Source organism: Hemiscyllium ocellatum, chromosome 22 (assembly GCF_020745735.1).
Source record: "Hemiscyllium ocellatum isolate sHemOce1 chromosome 22, sHemOce1.pat.X.cur, whole genome shotgun sequence".
Taxonomy (NCBI): domain Eukaryota; kingdom Metazoa; phylum Chordata; class Chondrichthyes; order Orectolobiformes; family Hemiscylliidae; genus Hemiscyllium; species Hemiscyllium ocellatum.
The window spans coordinates 60,660,794-60,683,269 of record NC_083422.1 but is presented as its reverse complement, the minus strand read 5'-3'; the positions used below and the strand labels follow the sequence as shown (position 1 = coordinate 60,683,269).

The 22,476-nt window shown below is 40.7% G+C and overlaps 1 protein-coding gene across 4 annotated transcripts in view; it reads right to left on the bottom strand.

The window, feature by feature from the left end:
- Window positions 1-22,476, bottom strand: part of add3a (adducin 3 (gamma) a) — a 252,581-nt gene that overhangs the window by 50,000 nt on the left and 180,105 nt on the right. For all 4 annotated transcript variants that reach the window (XM_060842273.1, XM_060842272.1, XM_060842271.1 and 1 more), the window contains exons 4-8: window positions 22,208-22,346; window positions 21,959-22,110; window positions 14,335-14,415; window positions 2,171-2,320; window positions 1,908-2,051 (exon numbers count right to left, since the gene is read on the bottom strand). In XM_060842273.1, the coding sequence (XP_060698256.1) occupies window positions 1,908-2,051; window positions 2,171-2,320; window positions 14,335-14,415; window positions 21,959-22,110; window positions 22,208-22,346 (666 nt within the window). The remainder of the gene's footprint in view (window positions 1-1,907; window positions 2,052-2,170; window positions 2,321-14,334; window positions 14,416-21,958; window positions 22,111-22,207; window positions 22,347-22,476) is intronic.

Here is a 22,476-nt window from a genome sequence, read left to right as displayed (position 1 = left end):
CCGACTCTCTGAAGAGCAACCCACCCAGACCCATTCCTCTACATTTACCCCCTCACCTAACACTACGGGCAATTTAGCATGACCAATTCACCTGACCTGCACATTTTGGACTGTGGGAGGAAACCGGAGCACCTGGAGGAAACCCATGCAGACACGGGGAGAATGTGCAAGCTCCACACAGACAGTTGCCCGAGGCAGGAATTGAACCCGGGTCTCTGGCGCTGTGAGGCAGCAGTGCTAACCACTGTGCCACCCCCATGCATCATTGCTAGATCTTTGAAAAGGTCCAAATTTGGTCCACATCCTAGCTTTTGTTTCGTAACCCTGCAAATTAATCCTCTGTTAGTTATTGTAGATGCAAAAGAAAATTCAATTTCAGACTATAATTTTCCCACCTCCCCATCTTTTATTCTTATTTCTGTTATTCCTTTTGGACAGTAGCTATTCATCAGTCTGCCATTCACATCTTCTCCGGACTCTACTTTCGTTTCTTTACTAGCTCCCATTACTACTTGCAATAATCTGCAACATCAATTCTTTTTTCATTTACCTTCTTTCATCATCCACTCTGTCAAAGACTTTACTTTTGTTCTTTTTGCCAAAAACTGATTGTACTTTTAGTATTCCTCAGCACTTGTGAAAGGTTATTGAACAGTTTCCTCTCTGCAGATGCTGCCTGACTTGCTGAGCATTTCCAGCAGTTACTATTTTTATTTCAGAATTCCAGCATCTGCAGATACTTTGCTTTTGAATTTCACAGTGATAACAATCTTTGAACTCTTAAGTTTACTCTGTTAAGTTTTGTGAAGGTATTTAAACCCTTGTGATGACTGACCTTCAACCTCAATGATCTGATGTACTGTCACAAGTAGCTAGGTTGGATTTGTCCTGCTTTTTGTGGACAGGGCGTACATGGGCAATTTTCCACATTATTGGGTAGATGACAGCTATGAATATACTGGAACAGCTTAGTGAGGGGCATGGGCAGTTTTAAAATTTTCAGTTCACGTACTAGAATGTTGTCAAGGCCCATTGCCTTTGCAATGCTCAGCTCCCACATTATTGAGGGTGGGCATATTTATGGAGTCTCTACCAGTAGTTAGTTATTTGATCACCACCATTCACTACTGCATGTGGTAGGATGCACAGTTTAAATGTTATCTTTGATCGTGGGATCAGCTCTTTCTTTTGTATATTGCTTCTGCTGTTTGGCATGCAAGTTTTTCTGTGTCACAGCTTTATCGGCTAGGATCTCATTCTTAGGTAAGTCTCCCTGCACTCTACAGTGAGCTACACCTAGTCCCCAGTTTGCAAGTAGGTTAGATATTTGTTGGGAAATAAAGTTACAGATTGTGTTTGAATATGATGTTACTTTTCCGAAGGGCGCATAGCACTTCACAGAGAAGCATATTTGATTTGCTAGATCGGTTTGATATCTATCCCATTTAGCATGGAGCTAGTGTGATATGACACGATGGAGAGTATCCTTGATAAGAAGGTGGAACTTCATCTCAAAGACTGTGTGATACGCACTCCTACCAATACTGTCATGGACAGAAGCATCTCTAACAGGCAGACTGATAAGGAGAAAGTCAATTAGGATTGCCTAGGCGGTTTCCTCACCATCTGTGTCAGACTCGTTTAGAAGTTACGTCCATTATGCCTCCACCAATTCATTCAATATTATTGAACCACTCTTGGTAATGGAAATTGAGGTCCCCACCCAGAGTTTATTCTTTGTCTTTACCACCCTCAATGCTCCTTCCAATTGATGTTTAAAAATTTGTTTTTAGTATGTAACACAACCAAGGTGGGAGAAATAGGAAGTTTGGGAGAGAAAGGGAAGGGACAAAGTAAACAATGTAAATTTTCCACCTTGAACACTGTAATGACTATTGCATTCTTACCTTGCAAGCTGTACCTAGACACTTTTGGAGCTGAATTCGGTCACTCTCTTCATCAAGTGAACCCTGATAATCATAATATGCGACATTGCCTACAATCAAAGCTTCCTGGGATATTGGCAGAATACCACACTTCATGGTAGAAACCTGTAGGTGACAGGGAATTGAGGTGGGATAAATAGGGGAATGAGAAATTTTCCTGAATTGCATGAAATAAATCCTCCAAAATTTAGAACACAAAAAAAGCAAAATAAAAGGTCACTTACAGCAGCAGCTGCTGGTGTGTGTATATGTACAACACATCGAACATCAGGGCGTATTGCATAGATGGCAGCATGGGGACTGAATGATGCTTGGTCAATTCTCAAATTAGTGCTTCCCTGGTCCACTACTTCACCTAGTATGTTAACTTTCACCTATATGTAGAAGACATACATGAACAACACTGATTTTTCTGGACTTTTTGTTTTAGAAAGAGGTGAAGGAAATAACAAGCTAGCCTTGCTTTTATATTTTGAAACTGCAAAACAATTCTTAAAAAGACATGACTAAATTTTTTTTGTTCCAGAATGTCAACTGCATTGTTTATTTTATAAACATATGGTCTTTCTACCACTGCTGCTGACAAGTTCTTACACGTAATGTTCATAAATGTTCAAGTATACAGAAATACAGAGGTCAAAAGGCTCCAGACTTAATTTTCAAGTTCTATTGGATAACTAATCACAGCTTCAGTACTCATAGTTGATAGGAAACAGAAAGAATAAACCAGACACTTTGATTACTTTGCTGTGATTCTTGCTAAAAGGTTTACATTGGAAATGTGATCAAGTTCAACACAGATGTGCACTTGAAACCAACAACTGTTTATGGATCAACATCAGTACATCTTTATGAAAAGAAGCCAGGACTACAATTTTTATTGGCATTTTCATTGACTTTAGGAACAGAAATTAAGCCATTCAGCCCATTCAATCTGCTCTATCATTCAGTCATGGCTTATAAGTTTCTCAATCCCATTCTGCTGCCTTCTCCCTATAAGCCTTGATACTCAAGAACATATCTCAATCTTAAATATACTCAATGACCTGGCCTCCACAGCCTTGTGGCAATGAATTCCATAGATTCATCACTTTCTTGCTGAAGGAGCTTCTCCTCATCTCTGTTCTCAAAGGTCTTCCTTTACTCTGAGGCTGTGCCCTTGGATCCTAGTCTCTCATCCCAATAGAAACAACTTCCCAACATCCACTCTGTCTAGGCCATTCAGTATTCTGTAAGCTTCAATTAGATCCACACTGGAAAAAGAGAATGTTGTAGAGAAGAATACTGAGATACAGGCTACTAGACTAGACAGGATTGAGGTTCACAAGGAGGAGGTGTTAGCAATTCTGGAAAGGGTAAAAATCGATACATCCCCTGGGCCGGATGGGATTTATCCTAGGATTCTCTGGAAAGTCAGGGAGGAGACTGCAGAGGCTTTGACTTTGATCTTTAGATTGCCATTGCCTATAGGAATATAGTGCCAGAAGACTGGAGGATAGCAAATGTTGTCCTCTTGTTCAAGAAGGGGAGTAGAGAAAACCCTGGCAATTATAGACCAGTGAACTTTACTTCAATTGTGGGTAAAGTGTTTGAAAAGGTTATAACAGATAGGATTTATAATAACCTAAAGAGGAATAGGTTGATTAGGGATAGTCAACACTGTTTTGTGAAGGGTAGGCTGTGCCTCACAAACCTTATTGAGTTCTTTGAGATGGTGACCAAACAGGTGGATGAGGGTAAAGTAGTTGTTGTGGTATGTATGGATTTCAGTCAGGCATTTGATAAGGTTCCCCAAGGTAGGCTCTTGCACAAAATACAGAGGCGTGGGATTGAGGGTGACTTAGCGGTTTGGATCAGAAATTGGCTAGCTGAAAGAAGATAGAGGGTGGTGGCTGATGGGAAATGTTCATCTTGGAATTCAGTTGCTATTGGTGTAGTACAAGGATATGCTTTGAGGCCACCGATGTTTGTCATTTTTATAAATGACTTGGATGAGGGCATAGAAAGATGGATTGGTAAATGTACAACTAAACGTGGAGTTGTGGATAGTGCAGAAGGATGTTGCAGGTTACAGAGGGACATAGATAAGCTTAGCGAGTTTTGAAAGCTGTAGAGTTGGGCTGTGAGGTGGCAAATGGAGTTTAACATGGAAAAGTGTGAGGTGATTAACTTCGGAAGGAGCAACAGGAATAAAGAGTACTGGGCTAATTGTAAGATTCTTCGTAGTGTAGATGAGCAGAGAGATCTCGGTGTCCACATACATAGATCCCTAAAAGTTGCCACCCAGGTTGATAGGGTTAAGATGGCTTTTATTGGTAGAGGGATTGAGTTTTGGAGCCATAAGGTCATGCTGCAGCTGTACAAACCTCTGGTGCGACCGCACTTGGGAGTATTGCGTACAGTTCTGGTCACCACATTATAGGAAGGATGTGGAAGCTTTGGAAAAATGTTCATAGGAGAATTAATAGGATGTTGCCTTGTATGAAAGGAAGGTCTTATGAGGAAAGGCTGAGGGATTTGAAGCTGTTTTCGTTAGAGAGAAGAAGGTTGAGAGATGACTTAATTGAGACATACGAGATAATCAGAGGGTTAGATAGGGTGGACAGTGAGAGCCTTTTTCCTCAGATGGCGATGGCTGGCACAAGGGGACATAGCTTTAAATTGAGGGGTGATAGATATAGGACAGATATCAGAAGTAGCTTCTTTACTCAGAATAGTAGGGGTATGGAATGCACCGCCTACAACAGTAGTAGACTAGCTAACTTTAAGAGCCTTTAAATGGTCATTAAATAGACATATGGATGAAAATGGAATAGTATAGGATAAAGAGATTTCAGATTGGTTCTACAGGTCAGCACAACATCAAGGGTTGATGGGCCTGTACTGCGCTGTAATGTTCTATATTCTATTCACTCTCATCCTTCTAAAATCCATCGAATATAAACTCAGAGTCCTCAAACATTCCTCATATGTTAAGCTTTTCATTTCTGGGACCATTCTCATGAACCTCCTCTGAATATGTTTCAGGGCCAGTACATCCTTCCTGAGATATGGGGCCCAAAACTGCACACAATACTCCAAATGTGGCCTGACCAGAGCTTTGTAAGCCACAGAAGTATATCCCTCCTTTTATATTCCACTCCTCTCAAAAAAATGCCAACATTGCACTTGCCTTCCTAACTACTGACTAAGGAGAAAGTGAGGTCTGCAGATGCTGGAGTTCAGAGCTGAAAATGTGTTGCTGGAAAAGCGCAGCAGGTCAGGCAGCATCCAAGGAACAGGAGATTCGACGTTTTGGGCATAAGCCCTTCTTCAGGAATGAGGAAAGTGTGTCCAGCAGGCTAAGATAAAAGGTAAGGAGGAGGGACTTGGGGGAGGGGTGATGGAGATGCGATAGGTGGAAGGAGGTCAAGGTGAGGGTGATAGGCCAGAGTGGGGTGGGGGCGGAGAGATCAGGAAGAAGATTGCAGGTTAGGAAGGCGGCGCTGAGTTCGAGGGATTTAACTGAGACAAGGTGGGGGGAGGGGAAATGAGGAAACTGGAGAAATCTGAGTTCATCTCTTGTGGTTGGAGGGTTCCTAGTGGAAGGTGAGGCGCTCTTCCTCCAACCGTCATGCTGTTATGGTCTAGCAATGGAGGAGTCCAAGGACCTGCATGTCCTTGGTGGAGTGGGAGGGGGGAGTTAAGGTGTTGAGCCACGGGGTGGTTGGGTTGGTTGGTCTGGGGTCCCAGAGGTGTCTCTGAAACGTTCAGCAAGTAGGCAGCCTGTCTCCCCAATACAGATCTCTTTATAGCCCCCATCCACCTGGACGCCCCGTGCTGGCCTCTTACCCGCCCTCGATCTCTTTATAGCGTGCCTACTTCTTCAACCAAGATTCTCGCCCACCCTCTGACGACCCCTTCTCCCGCCTCCAACACACCCCATCCACCTGGACACCCTGTGCTGGCCTCTTACATGCAGGTCCTTGGACTCCTCCATCGCCAGACCATAACAACACGACGGTTGGAGGAAGAGCCCCTCATCTTCCGCCTAGGAACTTTCCAACCACAAGAGATGAACTCAGATTTCTCCAGTTTCCTCATTTCCCCTCCCCCCACCTTGTCTCAGTCAAACCCCTCAAACTCAGCACCGCCTTCCTAACCTGCAATCTTCTTCCTGACCTCTCCGCCCCCACCCCACTCCGGCCTATTACCCTCACCTTGACCTCCTTCCACCTATCGCATCTCCATCGCCCCTCCCCCAAGTCCCTCCTCCTTACCTTTTACCTTAGCCTGCTGGACACACTTTCCTCATTCCTGAAGAGGGGCTTATGCCCGAAACATCGAATCTCCTGTTCCTTGGATGCTGCCTGACCTGCTGCGCTTTTCCAGCAACACATTTTCAGCTAACTACTGACTAAACCTGCAAGTTTACCTTGAGAGAATCATGGACTAGAACACTTTGCACTTCAGACTTCTGAATTTTCTCCCCATTTAGAAAATAGCCCATGGTTCTATTATTTTTACCAAAGTGCATAACCTCTCACTTTCCCACATTGTATTCCATCTACCACTTCTTTGCCTACTCTGCTAACCTGTCCAAATCCTTCAGCAGCCTCCCAACCTCCTCAATCACCTGTCCACTGTTACACTGCCTACCCTGTACAGTCCACGTCCACCATTTGGGAAAGTTAACTATCATTTTATAAGCAAGCATCCAGTGCAACAAAACACAGCGCATTATTATCTCACTCCAGGGCAGAGAAAGAAAAAAATTATACTGAATGTTCAGGATACATATGTGGATTTTTTGACCAATGATAAATGCCCTTGAGAAAGTGATGATGAGCTGTTTCTTGAACTGCTGCAGTCAGCATTGTGCCATTATATAGGGAATTCAAGGCTTCTGATCCAACATTGCTAAGGACGACACATTTCTAAGTCAGGATTGTGCTACTTACACAGGTACTTGCAGCCACACTTGCTGCCCTTATTCATTTCGAAGGGATGAATATGGAAGCTACTATCAAAAAGGTCTTGCTGATTTCTGAAGTGCTACTGATGGGACATGCTGTAGCCACAACAAGCTGGTGGTGGAAGGAGTGAATATCTCAAGTAATGGATGGCTTATCAATGAAGCAGGCTGCTTTATTCTGCATGGTATTGAATTTAGTGAATGTGGTTGGTGCTGCACATACCCAAGTAAATGCAGAGTATTATATTCCTAAATTGCACCTTATGGATCATGGGAAGGCTTTGTGGAATTAGAATGCAAGATGGTCACTACAGCCTCTGACTTGTGCTTGTAGTCACAGTGTGTGACAGAGTGTGGCCCTGTTAAGTGCAAATTGGTACTGTTAATGGTGCGGAATCAATGATGGCAATAACAGAATATCAAGCAGAGGACATTAGACACTGTCTCCTGTTGTAAATAATAATTGCTTGCCATTTGTGTGGAACAAGTATTATTTATCAGTTGTCAGCCCATGTCACAAAGCTGTCCACGTCTTTTTGTACATGGACACAAACTGCTTTATCATTAGACAAGTTGGAAATGGAACTGAACACTGTACAATCGTCAGTAAACCATCAAAGAAATAGTTGAAGATGGTTGTGCCGAGAACACTATCTTGTGGAAATCCTGTACTAATATCTAAAAGTTGAAATAGATGATTGGTCTCCAATAATCAAATTCACTTTTCTTTGTCCTACATATGATTCTACCCAGTAAAAGGTCTCCCCAGTGCTCATCAACTTCAAGTTAACCAAGGTCAATAATGTCTCAACATCAAGGACCGTCATTCTTGCTTCATCCAAGGTTTACTGAGGTCTTAAGCCAAGTGGTCCTAAGAGAGTTGTTTCCATAGGTAGAACTTGGCATAGGAGTCAAATTTACGACAAACAATATTTGTTTGACGTTTCTTATTCCCTTGATTTTGTGTGTTTCCTGCTTTTTAGTAAAGAAAGTAACATTCTTGGGATAATGATCCTCCATTTTCCTGAATGTCATAAAAACAAATGTAAATGAAAATCTCAATTATACAACAGTGCCTCAAATATTAAAATGCGAAAGGCTACTTTAAAATTTACAGCTTTGGCTTTCTTACAGATTTCAATAAACAGTGGCCTAAACATTATTTTCCTTTCCTTTTCAAGCAGTGTGTTTATTTCAACTTCAGTGCTAGAATAAAAGTTCCTTAGACAAAGGTGTGTGTGTTTTGCAATATGGATTTTGGAAACAAAAAGCTGAACTGGATCATTCTGAAGCACTGCATGAAGACTATGTTTCTTGGACTGCAGCAAGTGCCAATTTTCTTTCATCATTATGTATGGGCATTGAGAAAAGCTCGCTAGCATACTGATCACAACAATAGTCCACAAAAACTTATCAAGGGTTTTTAAGATCAGCAAGAATCTGTGGATAGAACCAATAGGCTATGATGTTTGATAAGATTATTGATTGGAATTTCATTCTACAGACTGCTGCTGGTTTTGTTTAATATTTATAACATTTTCTGCTTCTGTTACTCTGAATTAATCTTTGTTTAAATTGAAACTTAATTCTTAAAAATTTCTAACTTTTTTCTGATTTTTAATTGAAACATAACGTAGATCACATTGCAGGTAAAGATTCTATAAGCATACAGAAACATTGAAATCATAGACCCTTTAGTTCACAAGAGGTCACAATACTAAAGCTGTGAAGGATCATTATTCTGCAAAAAAATTCAAAGCCACCCAACCCAACAATTTAAGAAAATGATACACTTCTTTTGCTTTTTTTAGTTCATTCGTGGGACATGGACGTCGTTGGCTAGGCTAGCATTTACTTCCTATTCCCTAATTGCCCAGAGGACAGTTAAGAGTCAACTAAGTTACTAGAGCCTAGAGTCACATGTAGGTCAGATCAGATAGGGAGACAGGTCTCCTCCCTAAAGGACATTAGTGAACCAAATATTTTTTTTCTGCCAATCAGCAACAAGTTCATGGTCATGCTTAGATTCTTAATTCAAGACTTTTATTGAATTCAAGTTCAACTACCTGCTGTGGTGGGATTTGAACCCTGGTTCCTAGAATATTACCTGAGTATTTGGATTATTGGTCCAATGACCACTACCCGGGGTTACCATGAATACTTCTCCTTCTTAACCTCGCCCCTTGCCTGAGGTATGGTGACCCTCACGTTAAACCGCCAGTTGTCTTTCTCATGAGAGAGCAGCCCTATAGTCTGGTAAGACTACGGCACCTTTACCAAGATTATAGTGATACCGCTTAAATCAGAAAGATTATGATTCCCCTTTTTATTAGTCTGTATTTCTGGCATTTTCATTTTTTGTTAGAACAGATCAATGTACATGATTTGTAGTAACAGCAGTGGATGGTCTTATTGGGAAAAATAATCAATACATCACAACAGTAACTTTAAAACTACTAATTTGGGTGCAAAGTACTTTGGAACGTTGTGAAATGCACTGTGTATATGCAAGTTTTAAAACATAATGTGATATATTTTATTGTATGAAACACAATTTGATTTCTATCATTCAAATAAAAGTTGAGATTTTAATAAGCTCTGGATATTGAACTACCGGAGCACCTCTAGTTTCAGTGATCTACAATGAAAATGTAGTTCATTACTTTGAAAAAGAAACACTGAGTAATGAGAGGTTATATTCTCAATATTATAAGTCTTGTATATTGTTTCCTCTCCTCCATTTAAATATGCTCACATATAGATATTAGATTTTGCTGGAAGCTTTAAAATAATCAATAGAACAGACTGTTGAAAGAAATGTAATGTTCAGCAATGCATGTTGTATGGAACTACAGTACAATGAAAAAAACTACAAGAACAATCTAAGTTATAATATTGATTCGGAAGGTTAGCGAGCAATTTAAATCAGTAATTGATGGAAATCATACAAACCACACACCTATCATTTCCAGAGCAGGGGATCGGATTTGATTTATTACTGTCACGTGTACGGAGGTACAGTGAAAAATATTGCCTTACATGCTTTTCACAGATTGTACTGTACAAGTGCATTAGGGTAACAGAACAGCATGCAGGATACAACGTTACAGCTGCTAAGAAGGTGCAGAGAGAGATCAGCCTTAACATTTGAGAGATCCATTCAAAAAGCTGCTGAAAGTGAGGAAGAAGCTGTTCTGAATCAGTTCGTACATGTATACAAATTTTCACATCTTCTGTCCAACTGTGTACAAGATGATTAGGGGTTTAGATAGGGTTGACCATGAGAACCTTTTTCCACGTATGGAGTCAGCTATTACGAGGGGACATAGCTTTAAATTAAGGGGTGGTAGGTATAGGACAGATGTTAGGGGTAGATTCTTTACTCAGCGAGTCGTGAGCTCATGGAATGCCCTGCCAGTAGCAGTGATGGACTCTCCCTCTTTATGGGCATTTAAATGGGCATTCGATAGACATATGGAGGATAGTGGGCTAGTGTAGGTTAGGTGGGCTTGGATCAGCGCAACATCGAGGGCCAAAGGGCCTCTACTGCGCTGTATGTTTCTATGAAGAGAATAAAACTGGGGTCGGAGGGGACTTCGATTATGTTGCCTGCTTTCCCGATGTGGCAGGAAGTCTAGATGGAGTTAATGGATGGGAGGCTGGTTTGCGTGATGGACTGGGCTGTGTTCATAAGTGTCTTTATGGACATGCCAAACTTTCTTAGCCTCCTATGCTTTCTTGACTGTAGTATCAATGTGGGTGGACCAGGACATACTATGGACAATGTAGAACTCTAACGGCTAGCTACATTAAGAGTGCCACTCGTCATGTTGCTTTGCAGCAACTGGTTTAAAAGTAAAATAATAAAATTGATCATAAGGTGGTTGGTCTCCAGTTTATTATTTTCATTTCTGAGGCTTAGTACAAAAACATGACATAAGCCTTGTAAACATACGACATTGTAATAACTAAATAAAAGCATTAACTCATGTCTACATAGTGCCCAAATAGGAGTGGCATCCAGAAGGAAAGTTATAAAGTAGAATTTGATCTTCCACATAAGGAGACATGACCAAAAGCCTTTTATAAAAAAATTCATTCACTCGACGAGAACATTGCTGACTCGGCCAGCATTACTGCACAACCCAGACAGCAGTTAAGAGTCAATCACATTGCTATAAATCTAGAATCACATGTCGTCCACACAGGTAAGGATGGCAGTTTCCTCCCCTAAAGGACATTAGTGAATCAGAGGGGTTTTTCCTCACAATCAATTCATGGTCATCATTAGATTCTTCATTCCAGATTTTTATTGAATTCAAATTCCACCATCTGCCGAGGGAGGGGGGTGGGGTGGGGGTTCGAACCTGGGTCCCCAGATCATTACCTGGGTCTCTGAATTAACAGTCCAGCCATAATACCACAAGGCTATTGACTCACCCTTAAATTGGTTGAAGAAGTAGGTTTTGAGCAGTACCTTAAAAAAGCAAAGATAAGTCAAGAGGCTGAAGAGATTAGGGAGAAATTTCCAGAGTATAGGGCTTTAGTCATTGAAGCTGTGGCTACCAATGACAGAATAATTAAAATGAGAATACTTAAGGGGCCAGAAATGGAGGAAGACAAAATACAGAAGGTTGTAGTGGCCACAAAGGTCAAGGCAATGGAGTAATTTAAACAAGGATGACAATTTTAAAATGAAGGTTTATTATAATGGTCACCTTTTTATAGGAAGGATATTATTAAACTGGACAGGGTTTAGAAAAGAGTTACCAGGATGTTGCTGGGAATGGAGAGTTTGAGGCACAGTATAAAAATAGACTGGAGAGGCTGGATATTTTTTCACTGGAACACGGGAGGTTGAGGGGAGACCTTGAGGTTTATAAAATGATGAGGGACGTAGATAAGGTGAATGACAAGGGCCTTTTCCCTAGGGTGAGGGAGTTCAAAGTCAGAGAGTATATTTTTAAAGTGAGAAGAGAAAGATTTAAAAAGAAAGAGGGGCAACCTTCTAAAAATTGTAGAGTGATTTGTGTGTGAAATGAACTGCCAAAGAAAGTGGTGGATGCAGGAACTAGTACAACAGTTAAAAGATGTTTGGATAAGTTCATGAATAGAAAAGGTTTGGAAGGATATGGGTCAAGCACAGGCAGGTGGGACTAGTTTACTTTGGGAACATGGTTGGTGTCCACTGGTTGGACTGAAATGTCTGTTTACATGTTGTATGACTCTATGATGTCCTTGACAGGCAGCATATAAATGAGAAGTATAAGAGTAGGACAGATCCTTGGGGATCATTGCAGCTGATTCTCTGGTTAAAGTGAAGCAGATAAGAAGAGAACTAAGTTAGTCCAGTCTCTACCCTTTGGATGACAGTAAAGAAGCACTGCAAGAGGATTGTACAACCATGTCAAAAGCTGCAGACAGATTGAGAAAAGCAAAGAAGGAAATTTTACCATTGCAACAATCATATCTGCAGTTCTATAATGAGTTTGATAAGCTGTCTTGGTGCTGTGGTAGCAACAGAAATCTGATGGAAAAGTAGAATGCACTGAAAAATGGGTGTGAATTTGTTTAGGGAGGTGGGAAAGGAGGAGTGAAAGAACCAGAAAGAGAGATAGAGATACATATGATTTATTCAAGGACTAACTGAGGTTAAAAATGGAGCTGTATTGTGCAAGAATGGAGGTGGGCTTTTGTGGACAACAGTGATAAAGGTATATTTGAAAGAGAGGTACAGTACATGAACAGGAATAACTTAGTAATTTAGCAGGAATAGGGTTGAGACAGCAGGAAACGGGTCTTGTGAACAAGGTGAAGAGAAGCTGGAGAAAGTTGAAAATTCATGCTGGAGGGAACTCTAGAAGTTGAAGTGCTTTCCAGTTGGATCATGTGTTGAAGAGTGAATAGCAAGATGTTCAATAATCAGTGAGTCAAGATTTATTCTAATACCAGCAGTTTTTACTCATTTTGTTGTAACAAGAGGATTGATGAGGGCAGACCAGTAGATGTGATCTATATGGACTTCAGTAAGGTGTTCGACAAGGTTCCCCATGGGAGACTAGTTAGCAAGGTTAAATCTCATGAATACAGAACTGGCACAAAGGTAGGAGACAGAGGGTGGTGGTGGAGGGTTGCTTTTCAGACTGGAGGCCTGTGACCAGTGGAGTGCCACAAGGATCGGTGGTGGGTCCACTACATTTCATCATTTATATCAATGATTTGGATGTGAGCATAAGAGGTATAGTTAGTAAGTTTGCAGATGACACCAAAATTGGAGGTGTAGTGGACAACAAAGAAGGTTACCTCAGATTACAATGGGATCTTGATCAGATGAACCAATGGGCCGAGAAGTGGCAGATGGAGTTTAATTCAGATAAATGCGAGGTGCTACATTTTGGGAAATCAAATCAGGGCAGGATGATACCCTAGGACCTTACTATTAAGTGTGTGTTGCTGAACAAAGAGACCTTGGAGTGCAGGTTCATAGCTCCTTGAAAGTGGAGTCACAGGTCGATAGGATAGTGAAGAAGGCGTTTGGTATGCTTTCCTTTATTGGTCAGAGTATTGAGTGTAGAAGTTGGGAGATCGTGTTGCCAGTGTACAGGACATTGGTTAGGCCACTACTGGATTATTGCGTGCAATACTTTTCTCCTTCCTATCGGAAGGATGTTGTGAAACTTGAAAGATCTACAAGGATGTTGCCAGGATTAGAGGATTTAAGCTGTGGAGAGAGGTTGAATAGGCTGGGGCTGTTTTCCCTGGAGTGTCGGAGGCTGAGGGGTGACCTTCTAGAGGTTTATGAAATCATGAGGGGCATGGATAGGATAAATAGACAAGGTCTTTTCCCTAGGGTGGGGGAGTCCAGAACTAGAGGGCATAGGTTTAGGGTGAGAGGGGAAAGATATAAAAGAGACCCAAAGGGCAAAATTTTCACGCAGAGGGTGGTACATGTATGGAATGAGCTTCCAGAAGAAGTAGTAGAGGCTGGTACAATTGCAACATTTAAGAGGAATTTGGATGGGTATATGAATAGGAAGGGTTTGGAGGAATATGTGCCAGGTGCTGGCAGGTGGGACTAGACTGGATTAGAATATCTGGTTGGCATGGACAAGTTGGATGGAAGGGTATTTTTCCATGTTGTACATCTCTATGACTCTAGAACAATCGAGGTTTCTTCAATATATCATTTTACTTGCATGACACTGTAATATTTTGCTATAAATTCTGAGTCTTATGGTCCTGCTACACAACCACCTGGAGGAGGAGTAGCACTCCGAAAGTTAATGTTTCCAAATAAATCTGTTGGACTATAACCTGGTGTTGTGTGATTTGTAACTTTGTCCACCTTAGTAAAAATTCATACATTTCCAACTATTTATCACAGTAGAACCTTTGAAAAAGGAACAATTATATAAAAGATATGTGCAAACTTACAAGATTGGAAGCAGTGGCTTCAGCATATGAGAGGCCCTTGGGAATAATGAGAAAATGTTCCTGTTCTTTGCTCACTCTGACCTAAGAGAAAGAAAATTAAGATTTCACAATATTTCATTTTAAATAAAATTTATCATCAATGTAATGTCACTATACAGATAATTCTCAAAAGGTGTGTCATTGTACAAAGTAAAACTTTGTCCAGAATACACATAGTATAAACATTCGAACAGAAGCAGACCATTTGGCCCATTGAGTCCACTACGTCTTTCAATGAGATTATGTTTGATCTGATAATCCTCAATTCCTTTTTCCTGCCTTTTCCAGAAGACAGTTGCTTTCCTTACTGATTAAAATCTATGTCACAGACTTTGAATACACCTATTGACTCAGCCTTGACAACCATCTGGCATAAAGAATTTTACAATTAACTACTGTCTGACAGAAAGAAAAAAATCTCTTCATCTATTTTACTTAGAGTCAGAGAGTCATAGACATGTACAGCACAGAAGCAGACCCTTTGGTCCAACTTGTCCATGCCGACCAGATATCCCAAACTAAACCAGTCCTATCTGCCAGCACTTGGCCCATATCCCTCTAAATTCACATATCCAGATGCCTCTTAAATGTTGCAACTGTACCAGTCTCCACCACTTGCTCTGGTTGCCCCTTAGGTCTCTTTCATACCTTTCCCCCTCACCCTAAACTTATGCCCCCCAGTTCTGGACTCCCCAACCCCAGGGAAAAGATTTTGTCTATTTATGCTATTCATGCCCCTCATGATTTTATAAACCTCTATCATGTCATCCCTCAGCCTTCGACGATCCAGGGAAAACAGACCCGGCCTATTCAGCCTCTCCCTATAGCTTAAATCCTTCAACCCTGGCAAAATCCTTGTAAATCTTTTCTGAACCCTTTCAAGTTTCATAACTTGATCTTCTTAAACCATATAAATGCGAAGATAAAGTTTATTCGCATAGGCCAGGAGCAGTAGGTAAAGAAGTTACAATATTAAGAGACACAGGATTCTCTCAGTCTGTGATGCTGAAAGATGAGGAGATTATGTACTTTTGAAGGACTATTATCAGAAAAGATACTAGTAATGGGAATTCGTGGTGAGTCATGAAGTGCTCAATCATGTAAAGTGAGGTTAAAGTGTCCAGTGAAGACTGGAGAATTTGTGGTAAGCGTACTGGACAAACTCTCAGCTCCAGGAATGCAACTGGTTCTTGATAATGATATAATGGATTCACCGGTAGGAGTGCTGCCTACTGTGGTTAAAAAGCCAGTGGAAACTCAGGCAGCTGGACTATTGCAGGTCATATATCCTTGGATTTTTCCTGACTATGTAGTAACAAGGTCACAAAATCACTAGTTGAAACCGGGGAGATCAAAGAGTACAGATAAGAAAGTTGAAGTGGAATTAGCAGAATCCCTGTTTGATCAGATGTTTGAGACAAGCCAGGAGCAGATAGATGACACGGCTGACATCTTTAGATCAGAGAAATTAACTGCGTTACAGCAGAAAGATGAAAACTTAAAGCAATTGCATCAAAAGGCATACATAGAAAAAGAATCTGAGTGTATCCCTGAATGTTATTATCTTAAAAATGATGTCAGAGTCATAGAGATGTACAGCACGGAAACAGACCCTTTAGTCCACCTTGCCCATGCCAACTTGATATCCCAACCCAACCTAGTCCCACCTGCCAGCATCTGGCCCATATGTCTTAATGAGGAAATGGAGACCATCACATATTCAGGCAGATGTGAAGTGGGCAAAATCAAATCATATTGCCAGTGAATTATAGAAAGGAGGTGTTGCAAATGGTGCGAATGGGGGTCATTTAGGAGTCAGAAAAACTCGAGCGAAAATACAAGACCATTTTTACTGGCCTGGACTCCACAAGGATGGAGTTGTATTTTGCCAGATGCGACATACACATCAGGTAATTGAAAAATCATAGGCAGTAGTAAAACCTGCACCTTTATTCCTGCATTTGAGGAAGCTTGTACAAGAGTGTTATTTGATTGTGTAGATCCCCTACCTCAAACAAAAAGTGGGAATCAATATTTGTTAACAATAATGGATGTGTCAACTAGATTTCCAGAGGCTGTTCCATTACACAAGATTACAGCTAAAAGGATAGTGGAGGATTAAGCAAATTTTTCACTAGATACAGACTACCAACTGAGATATATTCAGATCAAGAGTCAAACTTTACATCAAAATTATTCAAGGAAATTATGGTCAGCTTAGGAATAAAACTACTCAAGTCTACTGCTTACCATCCAGAATCACAGGGAGCACTAAAAAGGTGGCATCAGACATTGAAGACCATGTTGACAGCAATGATTGGGATAAGGGAATTCGGTTTATACTTTTTGGCGAGCAGAGATGCACCAAATGAATCAACCAAATTCAGTCCATTTGAATTAGTTTTTGGGCATGCAGTGAGAGGACCAAAAAAATTGATTAAGGAGAAATTGGTTAATCAGAATTCAGAGCGGACATATTTGGACTTTATATCATATTTTAGGGAACGATTAAATAGAGCTAGGGAGTTGGCTAGACAGCATTTCAAAGTATCACAGCATACAATGAAACAGAACCAGACAAGAAATTAAAAATTCATAATTTTGCTGTCAGGTACAACGTATTAGTGTTAGTTCCAGTGATAGGTGAACCTTTAAAAACAAGGTTTAGTTGACCTTATCAAGTAGGAAGGAAATTGAATGAGGTGGACTACTTGATAAGGATTCCAGTCAGAAAGAAACCTCACAGAGTGAGCCATGTGAATGTGCTCAAAAGGTATTTTGACAGGGAAGGAAAGCAAGAAGAGAATGTATTATTGATTACAACAGAGGGAAGAACAAAGTTCAGAGGATTCTGAATTGGACATTCCTCAAATTAAATTGGACAATGAGGAAGCGTCAGAAAATGGGATACATTATTGAGTTACCTTCCAGGTGAAAATAGAAATGACCTGAAAGCGTTATTACTGTCACATGGGGAGCTAAGTGGAAATAAGCTGGGAAGTACTAATCTCATTATCCATGATGTAGATATAGGAGATGCTGTTCCTATTAAGCAACACCCTTATCGGCATAACCGTCTAAAATTGGCATGGGTTCAAAAACACATGCTCTGAGATGACACAATCAAAGTGAGTTACAGTGACTGCAGCTCACCCATAGTAATGGTGCTAAAGCCAGATGGTACCCAACGGTTATGCGAGGACTATTGCAAAGCCAATGCAGTTACAAAGACGGATGCATATTCGATTCAGTGTTTGGAAGACTATGTTGAGGTGGTGGGACAAGCAACTTAGATATCTAAGTTGGACTTGTCACAAACAGCCAAAGGCCATTTCAACTTTCGTAAAGCTGAATGAACTGTATCAGTCTAAAGTCATGCCATTTGGCATGAAAAATGCACCAGCCACATTTCAGAGACTAGCCAATAAGGTCATTGCCAGATTACTCAACTGTGTTGTACACATCAGTGACCTGGTGATGTTTGGTCACACATGGAAGGAACATATACAACATTTAACAGACTAGAGCGATTAACTTCGGAAGGCAGGCTTGTTGATAAACCTGGCTAAAAGTGAATTTGCTAAAGTCCAAGTCACCTGCCTTGGCCATGTTATTGGATTTGGACAAATGGCCCCATGGGATACATAAACAAAGATAACTGGGGAGTTTCCCATACCATCAACAAAAAGAGCATTAGTATGGTTCCTGGAATTTTATTGAAAATTTGGATTAAATTTTAGCACTGTGGCTGCTCCACTCATTGAATTACTAAAGAAAGGCAAGAACTTTCAATGGACAGCAGACTGTCAGAAGGCATTTGACAGCCTGAAAGCTGTGTTAACGACTGCCCCAATATTAGCCGCACCTAAATACGCAAAGCCATTCAGGGTGGCTATCGATGCAAGTGATGTGGGTGTTGGTGCTGTGCTCTTGCAGGAGGATGTCAGGATGATAGAAAGACATATCAGGTATCTGTCCAGGAAGGTGAACATTCATCAGCAGAAATATTCAATGGTTGAGGAGTTTGGTGTTGGTATTACAACATTTCAGTGTTTATGTTACTAGTAATGTTTCGAAGACAATCATATACACTGATCATAACCCATTGAAGTTTGTGGAGAAATTCAAGGACAAAAAATGCCAGACTGTTTAGATAGAGCTTGTTGTTACAGCCATTCAATTTGAAAATTGTGTATATGGTAGGATGAGAAAATGTGATTGCTGACGCATTGTCGAGATTCAAATGAGAAACTGAGGTGTTCGGTGGCAGAGTACAACAGACTGAAATGGAATGTAGTTGTGCATGCTTGCATGTTTAGACTCAATGTAATGTATATGTGTGTGTAAGAGTAATAACATTCTTAAGGGGTTTTAAAATGAAGCTATCTTTGGATTTTGTTTTTTTTAAAAAGGGGGGGGCAGGCATGATGAAGCTCCTCCTTTAACAATGTTATGCAGTCCTTGGAATTTTTTCCCAGAGAGGTTGTAAACAACAGACTCCAAAAAGTCTGGGGTACCGTGTTTTAGGGTCAATTTGATAATAGATAACAGATACTGCCTCAGGCAGAAGGCTTTCAAGTTTTAAAAAACACTTGTACAATGAAAGGAATGAGGTCAGTTCTCTCAGCTCAGCTTTTTTCAGGTTTGGTTTAGTCTTTAGCAGTACTGGAAAATAGCAGCTGGAAACAAAGAAGTAGGCCCATGATGGTACTCTTTCTCTCTATCCAGGAAGAACTTGCATTTGATTTTTCCTTTTGTGCCAAGGGGTGTTTATGGGGATTTTTTCAAGCATTTGGGACACTATCATAAAATTGGGATGATCCATTGGGTTTTCAAACAGGTTATGTTATTCAGTATTCTGTTTTCTGTTGTTTGTGTTTCATTCAGTAATATTGTAAATATTTTGTTTTGTTTAAAACTAAGTGGCTTGGGAATCACGATCATAATTCCCAAGTTTTAGAATACTCATGCACAAAGATGAGTGTGGTCCTAAAGAAAGAGTGGGAAGGCCAACCATACCTGTTTGAAGATCGATCCACATTTTATATGTGGAAGGTTTTTAAAGAGACGTTAATTAGAGTGCAGGAGTGGAATGGCAAGATCAGGAAACCTGGATGATAGGAGAAATTGAGACTAGTTAAAAGGAAAAAGGAAGCATTCATAGGCCTAGGTAACTGAAGACAGACAAAGCTCGGACTAATCCGAAACAAGGTATTAAGAGGGCTAAAAGGGGTCATGAGATATCTTTAGCAAACAGGGTTAAGGATAATCCCAAAGTCTTTTATTCATATAGAAGGAGCAAGAGGGTAACTAGAGAAGGGTTGGCCCACTCAAGGACAAAGGAGGAAAGCTATATGTGGAGTCAGAGAAAATAGGTGAGATTCTTAATGAGTACCTTGCATCGGTGTTCACCGAGGAAAGGGACATGACGGATATTGAGGTTAGGGGTAGATGTTTGATTACTCTAAGGCAAGTTGGCATAAGGAGGGAGTAAGAGTTCGGTGTTCTAAAAGGCATTAAGCTGGACAAGTCCCCAGATCCAGGTGGGATCTATCCAGGTTACTGAGGGAAGTGAAAGAGGAAATAGCTGGGGCCTTAGCAGATATCTTTGCAGCATCCTTGAATACAGATAAGGTTCCAGAGGATTGGAGAATTGCTCATATTGTCCCCTTGTTTCATAAGGGTAGCAGGGATAATCCAGTTAATTATGGACCGGTGAGCTTGACATCAGTGGTAGGAAGGCTGCTGGAGAAGATACTGAGGGATAGGATCTATTCCCATGTGGAAGAAAATGGGCGCATTAGTGATAGGCAACATTGTTTTGTGCAGGAAGGGTCATGTCTTACCAACTTAATAGAATTCTTTGAGCAAGTGACAAAATTGATTGATGAGGGAAGGGCTGTAGATATCATATACATGGATTTCAGTAAGGCTTGCTAAGGTTCCCCATGGAAGGCTGCTGGAGAAAATGAAGTCAAATGGAGTCCAGGGTGTACTGGCTAGACGGATAAAGAACTGAATGGGCAGCAGGAGACAGAGAGAGTAGTAGTGAAAGGGAGTTTCTCAAAATGGAAAACTGTGATCAGTGGTGTTCCACAAGGAGCCATGCTGGGACCACCGTTGTTTGTAACATACACAAATGATCTGGAGGAAGGTTTAGGTAGTCTGATTAGCAAGTTTGCAGTTGGCACTAAGATTGGTGGAATAGCAGACAGTGAAGGGGACTGTCAGAGAATACACCAGAATATAGATAGGTTGGACAGTTGGTGGAGAAATGGCAGATGGAGTTCAATCCAGGCAAATGCAAAGTGGTGCATTTTGGAAGATCCAATTCAACAGTGAATTATACGGTAAATGGAAAAACCCTGGGGATAATTGAAACACAGAGATCTGGCTGTTCAGGTCCATTGTCCCCTGACGGTGGAAACATAGGTCAATAGAGTGGTCAAAAAGGCATACGGCATGCTTTCCTTCATCAGACGGGGTACTGAGTACAAGAGTTGGCAGGTCATGTTACAGTGTATGAAACTTTGGTTCGGCCACATCTGGAATACTGTGTACAGTTCTGGTTGCCACATTACCAAAAGGATGTGGATACTTTGGGGAGGGTGCAGAGGAGGTTCACCAGGATGTTGTCTGGTATGGAGGACATTAGGTATGAAGAGCGGTTGAGTAGATTAGGATTATTTTCACTAGAAAGACAGAGGTTGAGGGGGGACCTGATTGAGATCTACAAAATTATGGGAGGTATGGACAGGGTGGATAGCAAGAAGCTTTTCCCCAGTGGAGGACTCAATTACTGGGGTCACGAGTTCAAGCTGAGAAGGGAAATGTTTAAGGAAGAAGTGAGGGCAAAGTTCTTTACACAGAGGTAGTGGGTGACTGGAACACATTGCCAGCAGAGGTAGCTGAGGCAGGCTAGTGTTATTTAAGATATATCTAGACAGAAACATGAATGGGCAGGGAGCAGAGGGACACAAATCCTTAGAAAATAGGCCACAGGTTTAGATGGATCTGGATCGGTGCAGGCTTGGAGGGCCGAAGGGCATGTTCCTGTGCTGTAATTTTCTTTGATCTTTGTTTGACCAGCTGATTCTCTCCTGGAATATCCACTTTACACTTGCTTAAAACAACTAGCAAAGTTAGGGTCTACACTACCTTCTTGAAATATTTTGAGGGGTCTGGCCTGGTCCATAACAAATGGCCGAGCAAAATCACTTAGGCAAGTTCAGCATTCATGCCCTGTGATTTCCACATTTTGTGAAAGAATAAAAAGTTCCTGTGGTCATAACATCCAGAACTTGAGAAAAACAAAAGAAAAAAGATTGCTATGCTGTAAATGGATGAAGGTGTTTTCTAAATTTTAAAGCATGTAAGGAGCAGTGCTCTGAAAGCTAGTGCTTCCAAATAAACCTGCTGGACTATAACCTTGTGTTGTGCATTTTTTTTAAACTTAAAGCATGTACTTAGCAATACTTGTCTCATCTATGCTTATTACTTAGTTCCTTCAAACTTTCTCAGATCTAAAATTAGAAGCATAAGGAAAACACAAAAAATTGAACATATTGCTGTAACACATACTTACTGTTATGCAGGTATTGGTCAAATGTGCCCATCCAAACAGATCCAACATTCTGTAAAGGCTTGCAACTTTACAACGTGTCAACTTTTCTCCTTTCACAAAAGTAGCAGACTCAACGCCGCGCAGGTCATTGATTGGTGTGGTTATCCCTAGATCTAAAGTAAATATAAAGCTCAACAGAATTCTCTGTAAAACGTTTGAGTTCTACACTTTTCGAAATATATCATTTGAATTTTTTTTTCAGGCACTTACTAAATTGTGCTGTGGGAAAAGCTGAAACAGAGCTTGCCATTACAAAATCTGCTATTTGTCGTAGGGCAAGCAGACCAGCTGGGTTATTACCCTTTTTCATCTGCTCTTGAATAAGGAACTCAAGTTCATCTCTGAAGGCCTACAATTAAATACATTTATATTAATACTTTAGTATGAAATCATATAAATCTATTAGTCATACAGTAATCCACTATCCAAAATATTGATATCTCACAACATACAAGTCACAAATGAGAATTTAAATTTAC